Below are 20,347 nucleotides of genomic sequence, written 5' to 3' on the forward strand. Positions count from 1 at the left end.
TGAAAAAAAAAAAAAACAAAAAAAAAAACAAAAAAAAAACAAAAGTTCTTTTATTTCTAGTATTAGCTTCATATGTTATCAATACATATAAATATATATATCAATATAGACGATAAATAATACGATTTTAATATTAAATTTATTTGGCCCGGTAATCATCGCATCACTATTTATCTTTTCTATGTAAACTATTTGTGGATTTTATCGTAGACATAGCAATAAGAAAGCAAAGTATATTCTTAACCAACACATATGTATATCATAAGTGAAGTAGCCATTAAACAGTACTATAGTTAATAATTTAGCTTAAAGAATTTTGTTTGTTTGTTAATTTAATAATAAAATCTAAATGAATAATGTAAAATACTAAGATAGCGCGTACTACATACGATAAATATTATATAGATATTAAGTAAACTAATTAGATAAACAAAAGAGAAAAAAACAATATTTTCACTTTTGACTCTGACGAAATGTCAAGGAAATATTGTAACAAAAAACAGTGACTAAGTATAATGTAAATTAAAATACTAGAATTTGAAAATGCACTGGTAATAAGACCATATAAGTAATTCAGAAATAAGTTATAACCTAAGGGATGAATTAAGGAATACTACAATAATTATATAAATATATATATAAAAAAAAAAAGAGAAAAACAAAAACATTACAAAAGGAATAATCCACAAAATACAAAAAAAAAATTAATAATAATAATAATGCATATATATAATCTCGTATAAATTAATTTGCTAGCAACATATACATTATAATAATAATATACATAATTCATAAGCCCTACAATAAAGCAGCTAAATTCATTTTATAATTACTCTGACAAAATGTCATAATAGATAAGAATTAGGATTAACTTGCATTGATTCTTAGTTAGATTTATTTTAGTAATTTAGAATAAGTATCTAAAAAAAAAAAAAAAAAAAAAAAAAAAAAAAAAAAAATATCTGTAAGAATATATATATATAAATATGTATACTATAGTTTTAATCATAGTTACGTCTTTCTGAAGCCTCCCGGCACCAATCAGAAATTATAAGTAAGTTATGCATAGGTATATATATATCCATATTTAAGTATAAACCGATTATTGAAAATAAAATAAAAAAAAAAAAAAAAAAAAAAAAAAAAACAATAAAAATAAAAACACAAAAAAAAAAAATATATATATGTATATAAATATATATATATGACCCTCAATTAATGATTAGGTCTAATAAGAAAATTTTAAATTATTGCGTCACTAAAATAGTAAATGTTAAGGAATATAATCGAAATAAAAATCCGTAGTAATGGTATAAACATAAATTCAGTATCAACAGTAACTATAAAAATATTGTAACTAATGTTAAGTAAGTACAGTGACTAAGTATATATAAGTTACTAAATTTAAGGTTTGTCATTTTAATCGCACAATCTAATACGTAAATGAATAGTGTAAGGAACTAAGAGCATACAAGCCACTCAGGGAAGAAAATTTATAAAACATACTATAAAAACTTATTTAAAACAATAATTTTTATTATAATCATTTTTTTTTATATAATAACATAAGTAACAATAAGTTACTTGCCAATTATCAAGTTGTGTATTATAATCTTAGCTATAAGTATAACAACCATTAACGGGAATGTAGTTTGAGGGATAACCATGACCTCAGTCATTTTCCCCGGACCCCTCTTCAGTCCGGAAAACCCCTACTGGCAGTCAACGAACTTGCCAGATGCACCGACACAAGACTCAGTCCCAGACATCAACAACAACGAGAAAAGATTCAGTGGGGCCACTTGAAGCAAGCGTGCTTGCCTCAACGTCCCATCCTTTTCCCAAAAGGGAAAAATCTACAAGAGCGATAAGGAAGAAAAACACTTGAACGTAACAAGTGTTGTGATGGCTCTACTCTCGACTTTCTTTGACCATGGACCCATAGACCTACTCACACTATCGAAAATTGAAATGCAACAAACTACCACCAGCCACGCAAATGAAAATTCACTGCTCTTACCAGCCCGGTAAAAGCAAATGAATTTAATTAATGATGAATTGTGACCTCTACCTTCTCTCATTTGAGATTTGGATGAAGACCACAATCCTGATGCCCAAGGAATATCAACCAACGGAGACCAAGCAGTGGAAGACCGAAAGCCCAGCAGCAAAACCAAAAGAACGAATGTAATAGCTTACAAATAAATAATTATTACTAAGCGAAAGTGTACATCAAACACAAGCTAACGATGTCCAGCAGCAGGAAACGAACGAATAAAACCCAAACACCAGCAGAAGAGCTTAACTTAACATCCTTAAAATCTACAGTTATCAACTAATTAAGGAAGGAAACGGAAGTCCAGGGATACTTAATTTACCAGTAAAAATACACGCTAATTTAAAGACATTTTTCTTTATTATTATTTATTATTATAAAAATACAAATCACCAAAATTATAATAATACATATATATATATATACATATGTAGGAAAATATTCTAAAATTATTGCTGGCGACCATTGCCGCAATACACGCAGCGGGACACTCTCGCGGAACATTGATCCCACAGCTCCTCGAGGATTATACGGACACGGGGAGGTGATGTTTCCGCCAGCTCCCACAAATGCATGGGACACATGGCCACTATCAACTGTAACAAAATGAAAATCATAAGATATATGTATATATATGCGTATGTGTGTATAAGGAAATAAATAAAAAGAAACTTACCGCCAGCAGCGACTCAAAAATAAACTGGTGCATTAGAGGCCAAGGCATAGCCGCCACCAACCAGCTCGCCTCCACCGACGTCATGGGTGACAATAGGCCCACCAGTGGATCCGTGAAAGGGATCGGGAAGGTATGCCCCTCCACGAATGTCACCCGGAAGGGCACGCTCACCGCCATTGTGTCACCACAAATAACCCGAACCCCGGAATGCTGCAGGTACTTCGTTATTGGAGGACGAGTCCTCGTAGCAGGAGCGCCCTGACCGCCACCGGTTACCGGATCGGACCGCTTCCTCTTGGACAAATGTTCCTAAAGAAAAACAAACAGCATAAGAAAAAGGGAAAAAGAAAAAGGAGAAAACATACAAAATTATATCATATTGTGTATATACATATATGTTATGTATGTGTGTATATATATATATCATATAAACATAAATAAATAAATTTACCTGCTGCACCTCAGGCGCCGATTGGATTTCTGCTGGAGCTGGGCATCGCACCCAGCGAGTATAAGGAGCTCTTGGCCGAACTGGCAGAGCCAACAAGCCCCTCAATAGGATATTCCCTGATGTTGAAGGAACCGGCTCCTCGATAGCCTGATTCTCCGACAATGACAAGTCCACCGGCTCCTCAGCCACCAAGGAAGAGACGTCAAGCGGATCTAATTCCCCAGGTCCCTCAGTGGAGCGCCTCCTTGGAGCTGAATCAAGTAACTGCGGCTCCAACTGTTGTTGCTGCTGCTGCAGTAACTCGTTCTGCCGGAGTAACTGCTGTAAAAGGAAAAATAATAAATATATAATCAAAATAAATAGAGATAAATGGATAAAAAAAAAAAAATGATATATATAATAATTAAAAAGAACGAGAAATTTTTCTTTAACATAATTGATTGATAATAATAATTACCTCCACAATGGACTGAGTTTCAGTCCTAACTTGCTCATAATCAACGTCACCCTGAACGATAACCTCTTCAGGCAACTCGACGACTTCAGATTTAATGACAAAGGCCATTTCTTCTATTCACCGGTTTACACTTGTCACGACGAGAAGTAACCTTGATAATGATGCTTACAAAAAATTACGGGTATTTAAATCCACGAAGGATTCAAGGATTCACAAGGGTAGGATCCAAGAAGAACCAATCGAAGTTTAAAATTTTCCCACTACCCCAAAATTGAGAAAACGAAAACGCCTAAAACAACGCCTACAAAGTAATACTAAGAAAATTACAAATGTGCCACCAACACCCTTAGATGCACTGTCCCCTAAGAAAGAGAGAGAAAGAGCCAACACATGTGCCAAGCCATCGACAACTACCGCCCAAGGTCCAAGGATTCCTCCAATCATTAAACATAATTGTTACAAATAACGTAATTTAAAACTATTGATTGGTGATTCACGTTGACCTATACTCATTCACTTTTATTTAAGCAAAATTTGCATAAATTAAAGTCATCGAGGGCGATGACGACTCTGGGGGTAGAGATGTAACAATCGGTACACCTGAGTCACCACTCAATCGAACCTTAAGTTCAAAATTTTTCATTTTTATTTTATATAAAATTAATCTGGAGAATTCGGAGCACACTCACCAGAATACAATAATGCATCAAGATACGTACATGCGTAATGTACATGTGTTTACATTATATAAATATATATATATATATGTGTGTTGCCCGTATATGGGTACTAACATATTTTGGGTTTGCTCTGAATTCCCACAGACTAGTGTACAAGTATGAACGGTCAAGTTACAAGATTAAAAGAAACAAGCAAATAGAAAATAGTACGCACAGCTGCACCGCTATGGCCGGTCCCTTACGAGGAACCTGCTGATTCAATGTTTTCCAGATGTCCCACGCGAGGATTTCTCTGGGTCTTCCGCGACCGCGAGTCCCTCGTCATCGTAAAAGTCTTAATAAATATGTCAAAGCATTTCCTTGTTTTAGCTCGACTCAAATTTTTACGACTTTTCCAGTTAAAACATCTGTTACCAATAGGTTCCACTGTTCAGCGGATCCTTACTATTTCTTTTCTAATGTACAAATCTCTCTCGAATTTTATTTTTCTCTTAATTTTTAATTACATTTCTCAGAACCGTCTAAAATACTGGTAACAAGTGTCGTCATAAATTTGTCAGAGAGACGCTGTCTTTAAAAAAAAAACTACATGGTCCCCTGCAGAACCTCTCTGTTCTTTTTCTATCACCCAAATTTTCTCTCAATTTTATTTTTCTTTTAATTATATTTTTCTAGAGTACAAAAATATGTTGACCATAAAAGTCATCATATATTTGTCAAAGAGATGTCGTTTTTAAAATCCCACGATTCCCCGCGGATCCTCACTTCCCCCTTCACCACCATAGAAAAACTTTTCTCTCAAATTTTTAATTATATTTCTCAGCAAATGTCATCATATATTTTATAAAAGTTATTTTCGAACAGCCCACCGCGGACTTATTTTTCTATTTTATATCCTGTTTACTACAAAATACCAAGAATTCCCGCAATAAATATGTCATTCTCAGCTGCTCAAAAATCAAACCCTTATATATAATTTTTCCTCTTTCTTTAACCCATTCTTTATTTCATCTTCGGTCCTACTTTTCTTTCAAACCTTTTCATATATAAACCCCGGAAAAATACTCAAATTCAGTCATTACTTCTACTACCGAAACCCTTGTCGGATCTATCTAAATCCGAGAGTAAGACTCACTGAGTCGATTTCAAAATTCGTTCTCGTGACGGTCCACAGCCTAGGCAACCGGACTCCTAGATCGATAATCGCAACTCGATTCTTTTATTAAAAATTATAAATTACGCGACTTAAATTTTATTTTTAAAACCTTTCCTCGTGACGGTCCTTCGCCTAGGCATCTGGACTCCTAGGTTGGATACCTAAAATAAAATCATTTGAGTTCGCATTAAAATTAATTAAATCCCTTCACGTGACGTCCAAATCGGAGTTCTTGTTCGGGAATAATTAATTCCGCTAATAAAAATCTAAAAATCATAGAAAATTCACTCGAAGGCAAAGCCGGCCTTTCGGTTCAGCGTGCAGTGCGTTCGTTTGAATAGATTCAACCTGTGAATCTCAATAAACTGTCATAAACATTGTAAATTCCTGTGTGCACAAATTCAAACTGGTGAATTTGGAGTGAGTGTGTGTGCAGGTACATCAACCCTTCTGGGTAAGTCTAAAATTATATTTTTATGTAAAATTTAACCTGTCAATATACTACACATGTTTTTTTATATACATTCGTCTTTTCATTTACTATCCTTTTTCTCCGGCATTCAAGTGCTTGTAATTTGAGTCATAGTAAACTTAAGTAAGACGGAGAAAGAACACGGTCTTCTCGAGGGCCCATATTCACCGACCCAACATCCCTCTCGCTCAGAAATCCCGGACCTACCCTAACGCCACGCAGGTCATTAAACGGGACAGTCTATAGTACATCCGCTCGGTACGAATAGACAAATAAGTTATAAACGATACGAAATTATAACATTCTTATATCAGCCACGTGAGCCGAATTCCTTGGTTGGATGACAGAATAAAAATAATTTCATATTATAACTTATAAATTAATAATCGGTGCCCAATCACTCATATGTTCTCACACTAGCCACGTGACGGTTCAATCGAACTCCTTGGTTGAGTTATAGAACGAGGTAATTCGGTATTCCGATATTAAATAATAAATTAAAATAACCCTTTCGCCCGTCGCCTTCACTCACTCCGATCGTGACAAATCAATTGCAAGAAAAAAAAATCAAAAATTTGCACATACAGAAAATTAAAAAAACTACAGGCGCAATTTTTTAAAATATTTTTTTTTTGTAAAATATCGTTGTGAAAAAAATCCAAAAATTATTAGACGTCGGCTAATTTCAATATAAAAAAAAAATGGTAATATTGAAAAGTAAATAAACTAAAAAAAAGGCTTTTCTGAAATTATATATTGGGTCAAATTAACATTCTGCATACAATTGTGTATGAACTATGAGTCTAATTTAATTTGAATCTCAGTGATAATGGCAGGTCATAAGACATGACCACGAAGCTTCAAGTCCTCGTTGACAAGTGTTTCTAGTTAGCCAGTACCAGTAATAATCGATTTCCACTAAATTGCTTTAATATTTCAAATTTAGCATGCACACTATACTAATTTATCACAACAGTCAATATTCCATTCACTAATTCGTGTTATTTGTTTTTTGTTTTGCCAGGGTAGGCATACTTCTGAGTTTTATTATTGACAATACCTCAAATGTCAGTGCAATTGTACCACTGACATTTCAAGAAGTTATTTATAAAGTATTTTATTTCGAAAAAATAATAAATTGAAAGTAAAAAATAAAAAATAATGATTTTTTATGATCCATGACACATGAAAGTCAGGGACAAAAATAATCAAACGTTGTCCTCTGCTGTTGGGAATAAAATTTTTTTATAAAAAGTTTAAATACTGAAAAATATAAAAAAGAAAAAGAATGAAAGAAAGAGACACCTGAAGATCTTCTCTGTGAAGTCTCGACAGCGTCAATGGTTGGGGGACACTCGTTGCGGTTTAATCTCAACTTTGACGTAGTCACTGAGAAACCAGGCAAGGGAAGAGTTGAAAACGAGTAAACACTTTTTTTTTTTTTTTTTTTTTGGTACAAAGAAATAGATCAAGTACGATTCTCAAGTTAGAGCGGATTCGAAAAATTTTTTTTTCAATCAAAGAAAAATAAATTTTAAGGTTTTTCATTACTCATCTTAATTAATTGTGAAAGAAAATTTATGTTTTTCTAATTATAAAAAAAATATAATTGTAATTTAGAAATGCATTATTTTACAAGTAGACATAAAATTTCGAAGGAATTTAAGGATACGAATAAAAAACAAGCGAAATACTTTTTGTGAAAAAGGATGTAATTAGGAGTAATCCTTCATTATTTTACTTTCTTTCCGTTTTCTTGTGAATCTCTTGAATAGAAAGTAACAAAAAAAAGAAAGAAAAAAAAGATTGGTTGCTACCGGTGAATTTAATCGCCACGAGTAGGTGGAAAAGAAGTGGTCTTAAGAAAGAACAGACCTCTGGGAGAGCTTCTTGGGTATGCTACACTGGTGAATTTTTAACCCCTTGTAGCCGGAATGCGCGTTGTACTTAAAAAAAAAAAAAAAAAAAAAAAAAAAGAGCACGAGGCTGGAGAGTGGTCGTTTCACGTTGCCACTTTTAGCTTAGGGACAAATGAGTTCCCCCGACTACCACTTTAGCTTCATTCTATTATCGACACCACGAATAAAATTACAAGAGAAAAAAAAGTCATAATTACTAAATATCATTACTTATTTTTTTTTTTTTTTTTTGTTTAAATTAATAAGAACAATAATTTAAAAATTATGTTATAAGTTGTAGTCGAGGTTCTAATTAATTAGATACAAACTTTGATATTAATCAAAAAACGTAACAACGGCAACGAATTAGATCATTGATATCTAACAAAAGGTACATTAGAATAAATTACCAAAAGAAAGAGTGGGTAAAATGGAATACTCTAAAGATTTTATGGTCTCACTGTAAAAATCGGGAGTGAATTTGTGTATTTACTAAAATCCGAATTTACTCCATTACTCGGAGTTTCGGAGTTTAAAAAAAAATCACTCTGTATACAGAGTACACGGAGAAAAATGTATGGTAACCGTTCCTAGTACGTTTATGAAATATCATCCCATACCGTTATGATAATGATTACTTGGAATTATGGGATATAGGCCCATACTTTCTGGTAAAAGTTCTCATAAGTATGGGAATAATTCCTATAATTATGGTAACAGTTCCCATATCGCATGTGAAAGAATTATGGTAATGATTACCATAATATTATTGTAATGATAACTACAATATATGGGTGCCGTTCCTATATAATCAACATTTCAAGAAAACCGGTTACCATGCATTATGGGAACCATTCCCATAATATATTGTAATTGTTACCATAAATTTCTCTCCGTGTAGATAGAGAGTTTCTCTTTTCAGCGGAGTAATTTCGAAGTGGTATGAATTTTATTTAAATCCGACTCCACTCCGATTTGGAGTAAATTTCACTCCAAGAGGATTAAATAAATAAACAATCATCCGCTTCACATTCACTCCGGATTTCATTCGAGTTCACTCCGCAAATTTTTCGCAGAGCTAAAACTGTTTTTAAAAATTAAAAGATTTATTTAAATAAAAGTAGAAACAAAATTGTTTTTTTTATTCCATGTACGCTAGATTATTTAATTATTAATTATTTTTTAAGAGAATCAAAAAAAAATTTCATTATGATGAATTTTGGTTTTTTAAATTCTCACGTGAAATAGGAGTAAATTGAAAAAAAAATTAGAATTTTTTTTTTTTTGTTGAGTTATTTATTCTAGTAGATTAGTTCATCATTATTAACTAATTACACTGCAATTCTTTTTTTTTTCACAAAATTAAACTTTTTCTCAGGTTCCAAATACTATTGGAAATATATTTGCACTGTAAAAAATTACAGTTCATTTTTTAATTTACATAAAATAACGCAGCTATTTCATTCATAGTCAAAAAAATCCCACAATCTTAAACAGCGACCACGCGGATGATAACACAACAAATTTCCACAACATTCGCGAGTTTTCGTACACTGCAATTACAGAGATAAAAATAAGCATAATTATTTATAATTATTTAAGTGTGTCAAATTAAAAAATTTTAATTATTTATACATTGTCTCTTTTTTTTTTGCATGATTCCGGATGACAATTTTCAATGCCAGTAATTATGAGCATTCCAATAATGAAAATAAAAAAAATCTTGATTGACATTTTGATTGGATATCAATTATTTCAGCGGTTAATTCAAAGAAATCTAAAATAAATCAGTAATAGAAAATTAAATTTTATTAATTTGTTAAAAATTTTATTTTACACTAAAAATTTATCGTTTAATTTTACATTTTAATAAATTAAATTCAGTTCTCTTTGTTATTAAAAAAAAAAAAAGTGAGAAAATAATAAAATTAAGAGAAATAATTAATAAAATTTATAATTTTTAAAAATATTAAATAAAATTGTACTTGCGTTAAAAAAATTTAGAAGTTACTCTTCAAATTATCGGCACTGCTATGAAATTTTGCTTTATCACAGAGCTATTTATTTTAGTTTGTTATCTTGTTGCAATTAAAAACAAATAAAACTAAAATTAAATTCAATAAAATCCCAAAGTTTAACATTTAAAAAAATTAAGGAGTTGTACAAAATAAAATATTTTTGTGCAAAAATTATTGGTATATATTATTAATTACTAGTAATTAGTTAATAAATATGTATGAAACAGTACGTTAAAATTTTTCGTTTATTTTATTATTCTTAAGTAAAAGTAAAAAAATGTAATAATAAATATTAATTAATATGAAAATTTATCATAAGAAAATTCCTTTCTTTTCCCTTAATTGATATTAAATTATTATTATTTTTTTATTACCCATAATAAATTAATAACAAAGGCGTCGACGACAAATCAGCGTGAGCTAATAACTATTCGTTAACTCTTAAACATATATATACATACATATATATCAATAGAGCTTGCCATGAGATATTATATGACCTAGTAAATACGCTTGGTAAATTAAACTTGATCGCAATATTCCTCTCAAGTTTCTGGTCGTCTTTATAGCTGAATAAATTGGAACGATGTAACTTATTTATGATTAATGATTACTTAACTAAAAAATATATACAAAAAATTATATACAAAAAAAAAAAAGAAAAAAAAACAACAAATCAATATATCAATAACGTTGAACTAAATAAATATTATTTATAAAACTGATATTTTTATATAAAAATATATGATGCTATAAAGTATTATTTCGGTGGCATATATCTAATACAGCGATTCTCATTTGTCCGAGTAAATGAATAAAAAAAATTTATTACTCGAAATCCAATTTCCCATTATTTTATTTTACTTATATAAAAAAATTTTTTGAAAAATATCATTATTCATCAATGATAGATAACTAAATTTCCCACGAGCCATCAATTGAGCTTTCACTAATTAATTTATGCATCACTCTATATCGACAATGCGTCAATTCTCTTTGCCATCATTTTCTATATTTATATATATATGGAGTATCTATTTCATAATATAGCTTTCTCACTCAACTGTTCTCTGTAACACTCATATATATTGTTATATACAAATTTATCGTCGATGACTAAATTCGCAGTGAATTTTAATAACAGACTCCAATAGTTAGTATTCATTTCAATAGTTACCATAAGTCTAATGTGAATTCCAAAATTACAATTTATATACATATAGTATGTAAATAAATATGTCGTATTTACATGTATGTATAAACTGCAAAAAACAGTGTAAGCCTACGCTGTCTCGGTGTTAAATTTAATTCCGAAAACGGTCTTGGTGTTGAAAAAAATATGAGTTTCATTTTTCAAGTATCAGAAGTCGAATTGTATTTCAAATACAAAAAAATCTTTTATTGTTTCAAAAATTAATGATACGACAGATTAAAAAATTTATGAAGAAATCTAAAGAATATTTGTCCACAATGACATGTTTATGTTATTGTATAATATATGGGAAACAGATTTATATGATTCGAGTCTCTGCAAACTAAATCAGCAAGAAAAATAAATAAAAATTATCAATGACTAATTTATCATCTTCGAATCAATTGACTTTATGTAAAACATCAGAATTTAAAGAAAAATAATTATAATTTTTATCCTAAATATTTAATTTGATAAGCGATCAAAAATTTATGCAATTTGTTCAGTGTAATAAAAGTGACATTTATTATTTTATAGGTGATAAAATTGTTTTCATCTCAATGAACAATAATTTCGTAATTTTAACGAAATATTATTATTACACTGTAAAAAATCACCGGGGTAAGTCCAAGCGGTGTAGGTGTTAAAATTATCGGTGTAAAATTTACCCCCGAAAGCGGTGTTAAAATAACGCCGCTGCCAGTGTAGATATTCTTTACCGGTGTTAAAATATATTTTGTGAATATTTTCACTTACTCGATCACTATACTTGTCAATAAATGATATTTTTTATTAATTTTCATAAAGAACTGACATTTTTTGTGTTTTATAATCTTCAAAGTTAATACTCCAAGCGGACGCAATTTACCCCGCTTTTACACCGGTTTTACTCCGATTTTACACGGGTTACCCCGCTTTAACACCGGTATTTTTAACACCGGTGTATTACTCCTCCTACACCGGTGTAATTTCATTTTTACACCAGGCGGAGTTAAAACGAGTCCATTTTTAACACCGCTCTTTTTACAGTGTATTTGTTTCCGTTTTTTAGATCTTAAAACACGTATACGTACACCCTCATACTTTTACCGGAATTTACTCTGCGTGCATGTACACCGTTTTAGGACCAGTTGGATAACACTGCTACACCGGTGTGAATTTATCTTAACATCCTTTTTTACAGTCTATATAAATATATATTCATATATATGTTAAATTTTTACAAACATTTAACTCGTATTTCTCTCTTCGTAAGCATTATTTAAAATTGACTGATTTATTTTCCGAGTAGTCCGACAAATCTTTATACTGTAGTAGTTTGTAGTTAAATCCAGTATAGAGAGATTTAATATTTATATATAACATATGTATAGACACTGAAATAAATTACAATAGCACGTATTTTCTCATTGTACATACAAGCTCAAAGAGATAATAGACATCAAGGAAATGTAATGTAATGAATTGACTTATATATATCCTACACTCTTTTGTCCGGAAATGAATTAAATAAATAAAATTAATGCGTACAAATGTATGCATAAGCTTTTAAGCCATTTGTACATTTAAATCTCTCATCCGCGATTAAATATTTAGTCGAATTGATTTCTATAACATTAATGTTAATTGCAAATTAAAAATTTAGTTTAGTTTTCTGTATTCATTTTTAACTTCCCGCTAAAAAAATTGGAAATTTTCAAAAAAAGGGAACTTATTGGTTTCGATCCGATTTTCGAAAATCGAGTTTTCATCAGATGTCGACGTTTTGAGCTCCTAGGAAGCTATTCTGACTATTCCCGGATGGACGTCCGTATGTGTGTGTGTGTGTAAACTTTTTTTGTCCAACGATATTTTTGGAACGAATTAACCGATTTGAACGTACTTGGTAGCAATCGAAAGGGCTCAACAAAACTTAGAATTGATTAGATTTTGGGATAGATCTGTCATATAGGTTAAGAGTTATACGAAGAATAAAAATTAAAAATTTTTGTTGTTTTTGGTTTTTTGCGTATAACTTAGAAACCACATGCCCGATTCGCCTCAAAATGTAATCAGTTTTAAGTCTTGTTGAGCCCTTTCAATTGCAACCAATTACGTTCAAATCTGTTCATTCTATCCAAAGATATCGTCGGACAAAAATTATAATTTTTCAGTGAAGGTATGTTTTACCGGCCTAACAATTTTTTGAGCTCGAAAACAGCGGCAAGTTTTGGGGCTGGCCCGCAAGGTCAGGGGGTTTTCAGATTTTTTTTTAAACTCTCTAAACATGAATAAGTGAAATAAGTGAATATTCACTAATTCTGAGTGCCAACCGAACCACTTTTTGAAATTTGAGGTTCGGTTTGCACTTAGATTTAGTGAATATTCACTTATTTTCAATAATTCATGTTTAGAGAGAAATTCATATTTAATTAGCTTTGTAAAAAAAAATTCAAAATCTAACATAAAATTATTGTTAGTCTGCTTTACATTCTGGCTGTCAGGTGGCTTTATTTTGTCAATTTATTAAAAATTATTTTTAAAAAGTATCATTTTTGTTATTTGAAAATTTAAATCGTTATTTGAAATTCACTTGACGAACCGAGATATAATGATAAAATTTTACGAAAGTTGGATCATAAGAACAAATACAGGAGTTAAATTCAATGAAATCAACCTAAAAAAACAAAGTTAAGTAAAATATAAAATGTATATTTGAGTAATAAAAATAAAATAAATAAAATTATTGTGAAACTGTTTGAATATCTCAAAAAACTTTTCGAGTATCAACTTTGAATTAAATGAAAATTTACGTAACCATTGTTCCATTTGTAAATATGACTCTTGAGTGAAGTGCAATTTCTTTTAAATTTTACTTTTAAAGTACATACACAAATACCCTATACCTGTTATATTACTATCATTGTTATTGTTATTATCAGATATTATACTTCTGTTACACAATTACATTTTACATGATTGCGCTTCCAAGATCGCATACATGTAACATGTGTTACGCATATGCATTTATAATTCATTCATATGAATTTTATATAACACAAAAGTCAAGGGTTTTGTTCAGCATCAAAGACTTAAAATTCAAGAGCTTTTATATCAGCATATTTTACTAGACTTAAATTATATTTTTTTCAAATTTCATTCATAATTAAAATTTCATTTTTCTCATAACAAAAAAAATTTTTTCAATCGTTTTTCTATCTGCTGCTTTTTTACAGAAAATTTTTCATGAAATTGTGACTGAAACGTGAAAAAACATTTTCTCCGAGCAATTAAATGTCAGAAAATTGAAATTGTTCGCCCACTTAAAAACGTATGTGACTCACTTGTTGAAAAGAAAATATATTTTCATGAGCGTTATTGAAAAAAAAAAAAATTACTTGAAGGCAATCTAGTAAAATGTTCATAAAAATTCTGTATGAAAAGTAAGTGTAATCTTGAGAATTTTTTATTTATTTTTTTCGCTCGCGGTTTTCAAGAGCATTAACTTTGACTACGATTTAACCACGAAGGGAGTTTAGATTCCGGTGTTTACACTTGCACATGTACTTAACGCCTTTGATCCTCAGTCACACGAATAGATATGATGACGCTCTACTCTCAACTCTTTACTTGATAAATTTTCATATTCATTGACGGAAAAATCCCGGAAAGAATAAATAATCGTATCAAGATTTTTTTTCATACTTGTAGTGGATTTATTTTACAGATTAATTCATAATTTATATAAATAAATATTTTTTTTAGCATACAATTTCTTATATTTATAATTATAGTCCATGTGAGGATTTAATACTTCCTATCCAGCTGGATATGTCATCAGTGTTTAAATAAGCCGAATGTTGTCCTTCTCGATCAATCAAAATACCCTTTAGTAAATGTTTTTTGTCGTTCTCCAAAGACCGACACATGTACGGATTCCCTAGATTTCCCTAATTATAATAAAAATGAAAATGACATCAATATTTTATTTACTGAAATTCAATAGAATAAAAGTAGTCGTGAATTTTTACTCACTCCGCAAAATGAATCAGGTGAAGTGAAAGCACAGAAGGTTTTATCGAACGATAAATCTCTTTTATTTTTTATAAAACAATTTTTGAAGCCACTTTCAGAAGATTCATAAATACGTGGTGAAAATTGATCTAAATCAAGTACATCTAAAAATTTTAAGTATAAATTTTAGTATTATGAAATTATCATTCACATTTTTGCACACTCAGAAAATTAAGTAATTATGTTTATTATGTTAAATTTTTATTTCCAATTATCTCGAATGATTGAAACGTTTTTTAATCTATAAATCGTTGGTGTTATAATTTTTTTAAAAAGAATTAATAATTATTGGATGATAACTTCTGCAATAAATTTCGTAACAGTTACTATTAAGATGATAACAATTACACTGAAAAAAAGAAATATTTGTCCCAAATAAATCAATTTAGTTGTGGCTTTTTTTTTTAATTTCTTAGTGACAAATAAATTTGGTACAACAAAATATGACAGTTGATACAAATAATTTTCTAATTTAACGAAAATATATAATTTATTTGTGGTAAGTAATTGATATATTTGTGATAAAGATATTAAATTTGTGACAAATAACCTAAAATTTGGCGATACTATACATATATTTGAAGCCCTTATTTATTTGTAGCAATTGGATCATTTCTTTACCACAAATAAATCACTTATTTCACGCAATCAAACTACTCAAATATATCCAAATATACGATATCTTTAGCTCAAATAAATCTTTTTTTCAGTGTACCATCAGGATGATAACAGTTACTATCAGGATGATTATATTTACTATCAGGATGATAATATTTACTTCTGTAATAAATTTCGTAACAGTTACTATCAGGATGGTAACAATTATAATTTCTAATGGTAACTGTTACTATCTGGATTATAAATATAACTATTTAGAATAATAATAATTAACTCTAGTTAACATATAGGATTGTAACAATTATTATAGATATGGTGAATATTACAATCTAGATGATTAATACAATCATCTAGATGATATTCACTACTATCGAATTGATGGTCAAAAATTTTACCATAACTAGATAGTCATTCCCATTATTTAATTTTCTGAGTGCACTGTAGAAAATTAGTAGTAAATTCGAAGCGATTACGGATTTTATTTCAATCCGAATTTTTTACAGCGTGGATTTTACCTTCATCATTAATTTCTCCATCTGAATCAATTATAGCACAATGATTTAGATCAGCATTAGTTTTGTTTGCCAGCTCAAAAAGCGGATAGACATTTAATGGCCGTGACAAAATTACAGCCGCTAAATTATTTAATTTTTTTCTAGGAAAACGTGGATTGTTTTGTGGATAGAATATTATTTCTGAGACATCTTGAGAATTGTAAGGAGTATTGTCATTGATTTGATTTTCATTTTTGTTCCAATGATAGGCACGCACTTTCACAAAAGTCACAGCTTGGCTTCTGTGATAAAAATATATATATTTTTTTTTAATAATTAAATATTACCAAGTATAAAATAACAAAAAATATATTTTGTTTTCTAAACTTACTGTGGTACACAATTTGAAAGTGTAAGAACTATTTTGGGATGAATAAGGAAACCAAAACACGTGAATTTGTGATATTCGAATACTTCATCGCAAGTATCTGACATGCATTGTGAAGTAATCGCTACCAATCCCGTCGAATCTATATTTTCATATTTTGGCATTGTCATCGAAAACAATGACAGTGACTTCGATGTCTGGATTTGATATCAAATAAGACAAAAGTAATAATTAACATAAAAATATTTCAAATTGTAAACTTTGAAATTCATGACAGTACAGAAATTTGAATTGAAAATTTTAGACTTTTGAAAATTTGAAAATTGAAACACTAATTTATGATCCGAACTTGATGAGATCGAATTTTAAAGATTTTAAGTTAACGAATGTTGAACTTAATGTCGTAAATTAGGAATTACCAACTAATTTTTCATATAAGTCAAAAAATTTTTAAGTATCCTTATAATTTGATAATTAGTTTTCCTTTTTAATTATAAAATTCTACACAGAAAAAAAAAATTCTCGACTGTAGGTAAATATTCTTGATTCAAGGAATATTTTTGTGGAAAGCTAAATTTTCTCAGATAAAGTAAAAATTTTCTCCGATCAAGAATAATTTTTTTTAACCAACACAAATTCTCTTGACTCAAGAAAATCTTGACTTGGTTCCCGAAAACGTTTGTCTTCCAAAATGTTTTCTTGACTCAAGATAACTTTTTTTTCTGTGTACGCTGTCTCAGATTTAAAAGCAATTTAACAAAATTAAAAAACAAAATTTATACTTACGCAACTTCCTTTTCTAACAGGAGATCCAATTCTGAAACATTGGGCTTCAAAAATTGTCACTAATGCAAAGATAAAAAAACTTAAGTTTTTAATCGACATTTCGTATTATCGAATGAATAAATTCAAGAAAAAAAAACGCGTTTAGAGATTAAAAGTATCTAAAAATATAAAATAGTTTATGTTCCTCTTGGCGTTTTGATAATCAACTAATTATCTAAGCCGGTGCAATTCGGCTTATAAAGGCGTTTCATCGTTATAGTAGACGTCAAAGTCATTAAGCGATAATACTTCATTATAATCAGATATAATTATATCTTCAACAATCCAAGGAAGAAAAATTTCATGACGTCAATGAACTATTCCACTAAAACTACCTAATACTGATATAAATTTAAATTTATAAACCATCGGTAATTAAATAAATTAAATTACCGTACACACATGTAAAAATTAAATGAATTGCTAGTAAATACAGAATCCCATATTGTCCGAACACAGGACACAACATTCAATATTAAAAAATAATAAAATAAAGTGCAGATAAAATAAATAGATTTATAGATTAAAAAAAAAACACAGTTTGATAAAATATGGGCGCAATGTAAAGAGTCGATTAAAAGCTTCATGAAGAAGGGACAATATTTGTGGAGCTAACACTATAGTAGTGCATTCGACACCACATAAAAAAAAAACGTTTCAATGAATTGAAAAGACCATTTGATTTTTCAGAAAATTAATATTTTTTTTTTTAGTTCTTTTGTCACACAGCTTGTCGGCGATAATCGTCGAACAATTAATCTCCTATCGTTTGTATGTATGTACAAGTATTTTAGTATTCATAAAATGAATAGAAATTCATCGGATATGTTTTTTTTGCCTCTATGCATTCGATAAAATTTTAATAGTTTTAAAATTAATGCTTTTTTCGGATTCGAATACCATTTCACAGCCGAAATTAAAGTAAAATTTCTGTAAGCTTTAAAATACTTTTCGCAAAATTTAGCTACGGCTCTTTTACAAAAGATTTGGAAAAAAATTATCAAAATTTTAAATAAAGTAAAAATTAATTTGATAAAATAAAATTTCTGACATTTGTTCCATTTTTCGCCTGTTAAACTTTTTGACAGAATTGTTTGACAGTTAAATTAGCGAAAGATTGCAATTAAAGTCAATATTTAGTATCATTAAACCTTAATGAAGTTAAAAAAAAGATTTCTTTAGGTCAGAAAAAAATGAAAATAATACTTTTCAAAAATAAAACGTTTTAAATCCTGTTTGATGAAATAGTAATGACTTTTCCTCATTTGAAATTCTGTTTAATGAATTAAAAATGATTTTAATCTCTTTAAATTAAATATAGTAATGTCTCTAATAACTTTAATGATTTACACAGACGTAAATAGATGTTCCCATTGTGCAAATTTTAAGTTAAATAACATATGTCACATGTCATGCATTTTAATTTTATTCATAGTTTGTTTTACATTTACATTTAAAGAGTCGGCGCCAAAAAAGTTATTCACTCAACTAGTAAAACATTAACACGTTGTATGTAATCCCCGATCCTTCTGTAAGTTAATCATAATTTTACTTAACAATTTTTTAACTTTATTTTATATTTTTAAAAATATTTTTACATTTAAATACTAATTCAATATGTAAATATATAAAAATTAAATAAATATAATTTATGATATTAAATTGCTGCAGTTGACAGGTGTGTAATTCATTGGTTAAAAAATGTCCGGAAAATTTATTAAATTTATTTCAATGGATTAACGATAATCATCACATTCAAAATTGAATGCGAATATGACATACGATTCGTATTTTATATTTTGAAAATTTAAATCATCTATATTATTAAGAGAATAAGAAAAATTTTGTTCCCGCCATATCTATATGATAGAATTAGTTAATGTTATTGAAATTGGTATCATTAGATAAGTCTTGACTTGAATTTGTGCCTTTTCATAATTTAAACTCTTTTTAATTGCCAAGTATTGAGATAAATAGATTTATCTATATCATTCGAATTACATTTAAATTACGCGGGAAAAAACGATCGTATTTATTTTCTTTAAATAAATTAATACTTTAATTATTCTGTCACTAAATATGACTGAATGTCACTGAATATATAGCTATATTATTTATATCGCGTTACTTATTCCAAAATGACAGATTTTTATGCTCCCTTTTGGTTTTAGGAAGCTTCTCAAAGCCAAAAAAGTGTACATAGAAAAAAAAAGAATTCATTGACACAAAAAATCTTTACTCGCCTAAAGAAAATTTTGACTTACCCCAATAAATTTTTTGCATTGTGAATTGAAAACAAAAATTTATTTAGAACTAGAAAAAATTAGTTGGTGCAAGGAATTATTTCTTGACCAAAAAAATCTTTTCTCGCCCCAAGACAATTTTTGTATTTAATTGATAATGCATAAAATTTCTTGGTGCAAATTAAAATTTTTTGCGGCAAGAAATCCTTTTTTCTGCGTATTTTATAAATTTAGTAGTGATATTTGAGCAGTCGCGTAGTGACTGTAGGTTGCTCGTATCGATTAATTATTTTACTATTTTTTTTCACACTTAAAGTTTTCATCTTTGGACAATTGTAACTTGGGATATTTTTCAAAAACATAATCTATAGAAGAGAAAATCGATCCCGGTAATTACAGACACATTTTTAAACTAGCGATTAAATATCATTTTCAAAAAAATCTACCGTTAATTCAAGTTGGGTGTAGCAAAACAATTTTAGGTGAAAGTGAGGTGTCCAGCCCGAGGATAAAGCGGGGACTGCTATCACGCGAAGTCTGAAACTGTATTTTAACATAAGCTACTCATTATATTTTTCACAATTACCTGTGTTTAAATTTAGAGTTTTATTTAAATGTATGCAGCTAATTAGAATGAGGCAATTAAAGCCAATAGCGTATGTGCAAATTC

At 29.3% G+C, this 20,347-nt stretch overlaps 2 protein-coding genes across 8 annotated transcripts in view; both read right to left on the minus strand.

Moving 5' to 3' along the window:
• LOC130669557 (potassium/sodium hyperpolarization-activated cyclic nucleotide-gated channel 2) overlaps window positions 1-20,347 on the minus strand; it is a 185,714-nt gene that overhangs the window by 129,743 nt on the left and 35,624 nt on the right. The window lies entirely within an intron of this gene.
• Window positions 14,751-17,767, minus strand: LOC130669564 (uncharacterized). Its single transcript, XM_057472537.1, has 5 exons — window positions 17,396-17,767; window positions 16,613-16,806; window positions 16,243-16,523; window positions 15,071-15,213; window positions 14,751-14,985 (listed from the first exon to the last, which is right to left on the minus strand). The coding sequence occupies exons 1-5, from the start codon at window positions 17,492-17,494 to the stop codon at window positions 14,824-14,826; spliced, it is 879 nt and encodes a 292-aa protein (XP_057328520.1). The 5' UTR covers window positions 17,495-17,767; the 3' UTR covers window positions 14,751-14,823.

Source organism: Microplitis mediator, chromosome 6 (genome assembly GCF_029852145.1).
Source record: "Microplitis mediator isolate UGA2020A chromosome 6, iyMicMedi2.1, whole genome shotgun sequence".
NCBI lineage: Eukaryota > Metazoa > Arthropoda > Insecta > Hymenoptera > Braconidae > Microplitis > Microplitis mediator.

Coding starts and splice junctions, on each gene's coding strand:
- LOC130669564 (XM_057472537.1), bottom strand. CDS start 17,494: ATGTCGATTAAAAACTTAAGTTTTTTTATCTTTGCATTAGTGACAATT. Junction 16,807..17,395: donor CTGTTAGAAAAGGAAGTTGC/GTAAGTATAAAT, acceptor TATCAAATCCAG/ACATCGAAGTCACTGTCATT. Junction 16,524..16,612: donor CTTTCAAATTGTGTACCACA/GTAAGTTTAGAA, acceptor TTTTTATCACAG/AAGCCAAGCTGTGACTTTTG.